Source organism: Varroa destructor, unplaced genomic scaffold (assembly GCF_002443255.2).
Source record: "Varroa destructor unplaced genomic scaffold, Vdes_3.0 BEIS01000002.1, whole genome shotgun sequence".
Classification (NCBI taxonomy): domain Eukaryota; kingdom Metazoa; phylum Arthropoda; class Arachnida; order Mesostigmata; family Varroidae; genus Varroa; species Varroa destructor.
In genome coordinates, this window is record NW_019211455.1 from 39769741 (window position 1) to 39778966 (window position 9226).

Consider the following 9226-nt stretch of genomic DNA (forward strand, 5'->3'; position numbering starts at 1 on the left):
AAGGGGAAGTAATCATCTCCGTTTTACAGAGCAGAAAACTGCAACAGAAGTAATAAAAGCCATGTTATAATAAACATTTCCGTTTTATCCGCCATCGTACTCGGTCGGATGGTTACCTTAGTTGTCATGATAACGCCAAGCTATATTAAACATGTTTACCATATCAACAACGGTAACGATGACAAGGAGCCCGTATCAACTAGCAGCGCAACCTGCACCAGCTCCCGTTGAAAATTGACGCTCAGACGTCGTTGAGCACCGTTTGACCCCTTGTGAGCAACCCCGCAGAAGCGCCAGTAAGAACTGTCTGTCGGTAACCCGCAATCTTTAACGCTTCCATCTATTGTGAAGTCTTTGTGAAGTCGCTAATGCTATGCAGGACCCGATGCCGATACTTCTGGTAGCGCAACACTTCGCAGCTGCATTCGATTACCCTTGCAACTTGTTTTTGCAACCGCTGCCCTGTTCCAGCTCGGGACTCGTCTATGAACTGTAGAGGAATTTTCGTGCGACATCTTTATCGAAGCTGTTTCTACAGGGAAGCGGGCGTTGGCTCTCCCTCCCTAATATATATATATATATATATATATATCCGTAAATTTTCTTCTTTTTTTTCGAACATGGTGCCTTGCATCGGCGGATAGGTACCCTGAGTCTCCCCAACAACACTTGCCTGCTCGGCAAACGGCGATTCCTAATTGTAGCAATGCAAACAGAAAAATCTTTGCGCATCGCTTCGTATTTGGATCTGCGGTAGCGAGTCGCCATAAATGAACGGCCCTAAAGGCGACTGGTTAAAGCCAAATGGAAGAACATTTCTGAGATCTACACCTGCTGGCTACATGAAACGTCATCCATGTAATAGGTATGGAAGCTTCTGCATCGCAGGCAGCATGTTAAGACTTTCAGAGACTTGTGGGTTCGCAAGCACTACTTCACTTAATTAGTGGACGGATTAATTCGTTCCAGGGCCTGTTACAAGCTATTACGCTATAAACAAAGTCCTGGATGATATCTTTACTGGTCTGGTTTTTCAATTCGATCGACGGAATCTATCTCCATTCAGACTGTTATATTAACCATAACGGTGATAGGAGGACGTTTAGTGTATATTGGTCAATGTTGCGCCGTAATCCATCGTTCAGTACCTAGTCTATACAGATTTTTTTTACCCTATCCTACTGAAGATATCATTGTATGTAATTCGGTTTTCAAAATCTGTTAGCATTAATGATCTTTCATCACACAAATAAGCATTCATAAACACAATAAGCGTACGTTGAATAACACCTGACATCTAGTTCTTCGCGCGTATCCGCCAACGAGTTCTCAAGAGCGCTGAACTCAGGTACTCGAAAGCTGGCAGGGACTTCTGCCTCCCCTCTAGTAACCTACTACAGAAAGGTCTATTTGATCTCTGGCAGTCGCGAATAAAGTATTTTACGAGAAGTTGCTTCTCAATTTTTCAAATCTTCCGATTTATCCGTCGGTGATGGGGTTGGCTTTCGGTGCGGTCGGTCATCGTGTGACATGTAAACAACAGAACAAACCAAGACCAAAGAATATACCGTGCCGGCGGGTTTGTGAAAACACCCAAATCAATATTTCGAAAATTAGACAAACACAGCATCGCCTTGCCGTCAGCAGCTATTCCGAGAAAATGATAAACATTTGCACTTGATTCAACGAGACGAAAGAGGCCGATCGCCCCACCGCAGCAGCAGCAGCAGCTGATAACAAACATAGAAATGTTATAGCGCTCAAGACGGGAAATTTAAACTAGCTCAACTTTCCAGTTCCGTAATTTTGCAGTGCCGTTCGTATTAGTCTACTCGATCTGAAATAATGTTTATGGCAGATCAGCGAAAACAAAAACAAACCACTTGAATCGTGTACGGTTATTTACTAGATATTTGCTCATAATTCGTAGTGAAGTGTTTTTTTCTGAGGCACTCAATAGAAGGACAATAAAGACACGCACAAAAACTTGTCGTTGTTTGACTTTTCAAAAAATTTACGCGTTATTTATTTTCTTCTTCTATCCGATCACCATTAGCAATCAATTGTCTTTGTATGCTTTCCATAACGTGTCCGTATGTAAGTAACCGCGACTTTAGCATTAGCACACTCGAGCAACTTTAAAAAAATAAATATATTACACCATGATTTTTCATCAATACCATTCAACGATCAATATATTTTTTCCCTATATTTCACAACGGATGTCCCATTTCTATTTAAGCCATCCTCTGTGGAACTCGCGTCTGCCGAAAACTATGTTTGGCCAATGTTTCAGTCGATCATATTTGACGGTGGCTATGACCTCTCGCTTCAGAGTTGTTGTTACTATTACATCGTATTTATATGACGTTTACACACTTTTATGTACAAAAGCGTATTGATACTCCTCTAACCACGTTCCACTTTGACGCATGAACTTGTTTTCTTCTTGCAGGGTCTTTACTTCACTCAGGATTCAGGAAGATACATTCTATTCGTACCAACTAGTTTATCTAAGTCTTTATATATATATAATGTATGTACAAGATAAGTTTACGCTCAGCGTATGGGTCTAGATATCTAGATAAAAAGTTCTGTCGACGGATTCGGTCCAGTTCCTTGTCATCTTTACTAATGAGTTTACGCTCGCCAGAACTGCACGCAGCTAATTTAGCATAATATGTAGTCATAAACCTGCATATGTTGTGCCTTTATGTACTGTCGTTATCGATATTGCAACGAGAACTTCTTAAACATGTTTGCTCTAAACACTGAATTAGCTCGACCACTATACCCAGTTACCACTATCGGCATCCCTAGTGAGGTGGTCACTGTACGGTGGTCGCCTGCTTAAGTTATATTGTTGGTTGTCATTGACCCACGTGTTCTCACCAGACACCCATGGCACTACGTCTACGAGCGTCTCACCACCATTAAACACCTCAGCCCTCCGGTCATGCTTCCTTGTCCGCCTTTCTAGTTTTATCCTATTCTGGCTGTATATGTATGTGCGTATTTGCTTGTGTGAGGTTATCCCATATATCATAGCCACATAGACGTATTCTGTTCCCAGGATCTGCGTCGTGCGTTGTGACTGTGATGAAGTTGAGCGGTGGGCCTGCTTACCCGTGTACAAACCAGCGATGAGGTGAGTCACTCGTGCCGACGAAGCAAGTTTGCAACAGCGCTAAAAGGAAATCTTTCCCAAGCTCTTGTTCTGCCCGTGCTGGCCGGCTGACTATGTCCATCACATTACGGAGCGGCGTCTCTATCGCGAATCTTTGTAATTCTGTTTACTAGTCGTAGAAGGTGGTTTTCGATCTTTTTTCTGTGTTGGATTCAATACTTTTACGTATTTACTCTGTTCCATGAAGCCAATACCCCGCCTTTACCTTCGGGTGAACATATAGCGAGATGCCCTCATAGTGCTCTGCGATGATGTCACTGGGATCGCAGATCCTCTTTCTTCTGTTCCTGCTTCTTGTTTTTGTCGCTCGCTCTATCTGATGTGCCAAACGTGAAAAAGTTCACGACTACCGTCCTATATAAGACAACGCAGTGAGCGGTAGGGCGCCGAACGGATGACGACCAGCTACGGTCAGCTTACCTACGCACACAACCGAAAAGTAACTAGATTCTTTAGTTCTTTTTCCTGTTTTCAGATTCATCCTATGTAGTACTCTTGACCGTGGGCCTCATCCGACCATAGTTTTGACGCTTCGTCGACTACTGCACGGGTTATGTTCTCACAGCATGCTTCGTTGGATCACCGACACGTTCGACTGGCCGCCTTATACCAGCTTTGATTCTGGCTCCTATTGCTTAAAGTACTGATCACGTACGAGCGTCTAGACGTGGCACCATTATGTCTTTACCACTACTGCGACACTTATAATTAATACAAAAGGCCATTAGATCTTCGCGGATTGTTTTTCATGTTAATTGGATTTTAGAAGCACTGAAGTCAGCAGCGGTAGTACGGCAGTAACAAAAATAGTTAGTTATAAGACAACCTACTGAGAAGGGTTAAGCTTCCAAACATTCTGGCAAGTCCCCAGGAAACGTATGATCGAATAGGGGAGAAAATCTATATATGATAAGTCTTTTTTCCCTGCGCAATTTGGAAAGGCGAACGTGTAATGCGGACTATTAATATATCAAGACCTCGTGTACCTGAACAAGATGATCTTGTACAAACGACGTGATGTATCAGAAAGCGTGTATCTTTATAACGGTGCTTTGCTGTATAATGCAACGTGTTTTGGTCCAATTGCAATAAAAACGATTCTCTGAGATATATCGCGTAAAACAGCTGTACATTTGATTGGACGTTCTGGCGTATCATAAATCATATATGCCAAACCGAGATTCGAAACAAAACAACAAAGACAAATTCAAACTAACAAAAAACCTAAGACAATTAGTAACTGAAAGATCTTTACGCGAAACCATATTTTTAACGGTTCATAGTCGATCAGAAATCGAAATTCATAGAGTGGTGTTTTGATGCTCGTGAAGATTCTTCAGCCATACAAGGTTACTACGCGAGCTCTACCTGATGTTTCTTTTTGCGGTACATCTTTTAGCTGCAGGAGTGGTTTTCGTCACTACTATCCAACGAGCATTTAGTCAAAGTATTATTTACAATCTACGAATTGTCGATAGCTAAAACTACTAAGCATTGATTTTTTTTTCGGCTTTAAAAATAAACAGTAATATCTTTGGGGTTCTGCCTTTGTTGGTGATACGGAGCCACGCTCACATCGGGATCAAGTGCAGTCTCGTTGGCGAATTCGTCCTCCCAGCTGAGCTTCTTGACTCTTCGTGGAATTGAACCTAGAGGCCATTGAATACGACTCGTACTGCCCGAGATGGGCAATCGTGGCGTTCGCGAATTGCCTGCAGGCCGTGTTACCAGCCGTTGGAAGCCTTCGTGGGCTACCTCCTGCTCGCTAGTCGACCACGTGTCTTCACGTTCACTTGCGAACATTGGGTTCTCCACACCTGGTGGCTTCTTGGGTGTGTTCACTTTGTGAGGTTCAATTGTAGGTCGTGGTGGAAGAGGCCCGTGCCCAGTCAGGCCATTGCCATCGATTACAACCGGCAGATGGTTTCTGTATTTTTTGTTTTTAAGAATATAGAAAACCATTGTGATGATGATTAGCACGAGAATGCCTAATATGACACCAAAAGCTGCCGGCAAAATAAGCGCCGAGTTGCGGAACAGACCCGATGCAGCGGCCACTTCTGGTAGACGGATAGTTACTAGACTGGTCGATTTTCTGGGCGGTACCCCGTTATCCGTGGCCACGATGACCATATGAGAGGTGATGTTTACTTGGTCCATGTTCTTGAGGCGAATCTCCCCTCGATCATTGATATAGAACGCATTTGAATTGGGGCCTTCAAGCGAATAACCAATTTGATCGTCACGGTCACCGTCAGTACATTTCACTTTACCTACAAGCTCACCCGGCTTCGCGTTAACTGGCATAATGAAGGTGTACTGCGGAAACTCGAATACAGGATCATTATCGTTGGCATTCAGAACTGTTATGTTGATCTTTGTCAAATCGCGGTCCTTTCCATCGGACACGAACGCTGTCAATATGTACTCGCGCCGAATCTCGTAATCGATACTCTTCTGAAGGTAAACCTCGCCTTTGGTCCCTATCGAGAACGTACCCAGGCTCCGCTCGTTGTCGGCCTCAACGAGCTGAAACTTGAGGTTCTTCTCTGTGGACTTCGTCGTTTGCAACCGCAAGATCACCTGACCAGGAGGAGTGGATTCGACCAAGGGTACCGTATATTCTCGCTGAAAGAACTTCAATTCGTGCGGAAGGAACTCCGATGAGGCTACGGTCAGTGTGGTAAGCGAAAACTTCTCTTCATCATTGCGTTGCGTGGCACGGATTACTAATACAATTGGGAGCTGTGTGTTTGCAGGCAACTTGCGCGCGAGTGTCACCTGACCCGAATAGGGATCGATGTCAAAATACGAATACTCGGCCTTGTTTGAGCTGAGCGAATATTTGATTGGTGCACGGATTCCCTCATCGGGATCCGTCGCTTGGATTCGACTTGGCAAAACGTCGAGGGGTTCGCGAAGCTTCGGTTCTGGTGGTAAGTTGAGCAGGTAACGCTCGTGAAGGAAACGCGGATTTTGATCGTCCGCATCGAGTACGTGTATCGTTAGATTAGTCCGAGAGACCATCGGCGGATTTCCTTGATCCTGTGCCCGTATCGTCACGTTGAAGCTGGGCACCGTCTCATAATCGAGCTTTTCGACTAGCGTCAATGTGCCGTCGAGGCTACTTTCGAATGCCACGTATTTACTGTGCTCAGACCTTTCAATGAAGTATTCGACTGTTGAATAGCTACCCGGCTGGTCGGCATCGACCGCGCGTATGAGACCTTGGGACACGACACTACCTGGAACAGTCGCTTCGCTCACGTTCAGCACATATGGAGTGGCCTGGAACACTGGTGCGTTATCGTTGACGTCCGTGACAATAATCTTAATCGGTATTGATATGCTAAGGTCATTCTGTGGGGTGCACAGCGCCTCAGCTGATATGTCTCTAAGGCCTGAATCTCCCTCTTTGTCTAGCTGCTTCTGTAGGATTAGGCTCTTGTTGCGGAAAGTGACCGCGTCAGTATTCTCTATTGTCAACGTGATCCCTTTGCCTAGCTCGCCAAACACTTGAACGACGCCAATTTCACCTCCGATGCGAAAGTCCTCGCTTACCGTAAATGTAACCGAGGATGCTCCTGATGACAGGTAGCAAAGGTTGTTATCCTTTTCCTGTGCGTGAACGCCGGCTGCTGCTAAAATCAGCAGCAGCCTCAGGACAACATTCCGACCGTTTGTGCGCATATCACAAACGGTGCCTGTAATAACGCCTCACCAAGATGGCCACCAGTGTTACCATCAATGGACGGGGTTTGTCAGCCGCCTTCTGGCTCCCTAACCGTTTCACTCAGAATACTCCTAGAGTACTTTGGCGGCATCCATTGTTCCACGACAGCGGAGGTTCCATGATATGAAGCTAAACAGGTGTAGGCTTATCAGCTATAAGGTCTATAATAATGCGCTCCTAATTGAAATACGACTGCGCAGGTCTAGTTAAAACGCAGCTCATCATAATCATATGGGAACTGGGATTAGGATGCTTCCATTTTGGTAACAGTTTGTAGAACCTAAAGCCGTTGATTAAATACTACACCTCAGGTTTGCGTAAATTCGATTTATTTGCGTTACTTGTGCTTTCTGCCGCCTAGGAAGTTCGATCGAGGTGAAATTGTGAGATGTTGCCGACTGGCTAATTCCAGTTGCCGACGTCGTTATCAGTGGCGATCATGGCGTCGCTAGATTGAGTAACGACTGCGGTTAGAGGAATTGTTGTTATATGCTGAATCGTTTAATACATTTTCTTCATCATGCGTAGTAACGATAACGGCACGCTGCGCCGGATAAGACCCCGATTCAGTAGACCTCAGTGAATTGTCACAGTATTCAACCCAGAGCATTACCGCTAGGGCGGTCATTAACAGTATACCCAACGTACATGCACAGGTACCATCTTACAGGAACTTACGCATGAGAAGATCAAGTACCATTCAGAACTCGCCGTAGTTGGACTCTTCTATTATTGTTATTTCTGGTTCCCGTAATGGTAACATCAGCAACGATTGCGATAGCAATAGTCGGTTTAGCAGCTGCTGCAAAGAGTCGAAAAAGGATAAGCCAAGACGATCAGCCAGTCTGGGTCAAGTAGTAAACAGTCGAGCTACCCAATAACTTGCCACTATCGGTGTATAGAAGCTGCTTTTGTGCTCCGGCTGATAATAATTAAAATAGGGTCGTGCCCCGTTTCGCTACGCTGGCTGCACGGTAGGACGGACAAACAGGCTATCGTGTAGACAGCTGCATAAACTGAGACACCGCACGAGTTCGACGATGAGAAGAACTAAAGAAGAAGTGCTAGTCTACCCGACGCATGTTAGACGGGCTGGTCTAAATCAGCGCCATCACACAGGGGAATCGTCACGGTTACCGTCGGCGCTACTGCAAGGGCAGAAGTCGTGGATGTGCTGCCCGAAACGACTGACGCTTGACGAAATCGTCTTTTCCTTTTGTTGTTTCGTTCTGTTGTTGTTACGTTATGTTTTGTTGTGTGGGACAATGCCAATGATAACGACGACGGGAAAGCGAGCCGGCAAACGAAGTGCTGAAGAGTACGCAGATTATGATGGTGACAATAAAGTTGTTCGAAACAACGAAGTCGCAGAAGATGAAAATAGATCATGAAAAAAAATGCTTCAGAGAGGAATGGGTTCGATGAAAGGTGTTGTTTCTGATAAGTGCGTTCGCTATGCTTGAAGGACAGGCAAAAACCTTAAGTGATGACCAACGCACTATTAGACAGTAGAAAAGGATGAACGGCTCGTCGATCGACTGAGTTACCGCATTTAGCTAAGGATAATATCCTTTCGGTATACCACAACATTTGCCACGAGGTCTTATTTGAATGTGCACAGTTCGTATCCAAAAGCGTTAGACGCAGTATCCAGAATCGAAATTCCGCACCAATATTTATAGTGTTTTCGCGTTTTTCTGTCACGACGTGATGGCCGTCAACTCACGAAATAATAAAGGTACGTACGATATCCGTTAATCACCTTTTCAGCTGTACGAGAAGGGCACTGTTGAACAATTTCTAATGCATCACCACACTGAACTATATACGCCGTATGAGTGCTACGGCTGAGGTGGAACCGGGTAACGTATTAACATAGCTACGTACTACTTGTTCAATTCTTAGAAGCTCACGGACTCCGGCATCAGGCGTTGCTGCAGCCGTTGACCGTTAGCTCTGAAATGATTCACCATAGGTGGTGCTCCGTGGGCTAGTTGATGCGGTTCGTGAGTCCCCTATCGTTACTGGGGTGATTGGGAGTCGTGGCGCCTTTCCCTAACGGCGAGGGTTGCCAGCGAGATATCGTCTGTTTGAACGGATCCGCACCATGGCGCCATCTGGCGTCTCTGGTTAGGGACAGCTGCGCGGAGAAAACTTCTGCGGCTGGGAGACAAATGAAATGACGTGTCCAGCAAACGAATGGACATCGCATTGACTCGAATGGCTGTAACACTTTGATAATGTTTTGCTTTCGTGAGGGCCACGCTTCGTTTCAGCTGTAGTCGATGTATAATGGCGGTGACATT

The 9226-nt window shown here is 45.2% G+C and overlaps 1 protein-coding gene across 1 annotated transcript; it reads right to left on the reverse strand.

Annotated features, from left to right (window-relative positions):
- Positions 1–1984: 1984 nt before the first annotated feature.
- Cad96Cb (protocadherin Fat 4-like Cad96Ca) lies at positions 1985–8934 on the reverse strand. The gene has a single exon (XM_022791953.2). The coding sequence runs from the start codon at positions 6875–6877 to the stop codon at positions 4700–4702; it is 2178 nt and encodes a 725-aa protein (XP_022647688.1). The 5' UTR covers positions 6878–8934; the 3' UTR covers positions 1985–4699.
- Between the last annotated feature and the right edge of the window lie 292 nt (positions 8935–9226).

What these genes read in the sequence shown, in the direction of transcription:
- Cad96Cb (XM_022791953.2), bottom strand. Translation starts at nt 6,877, where the DNA reads ATGCGCACAAACGGTCGGAATGTTGTCCTGAGGCTGCTGCTGATTTTA.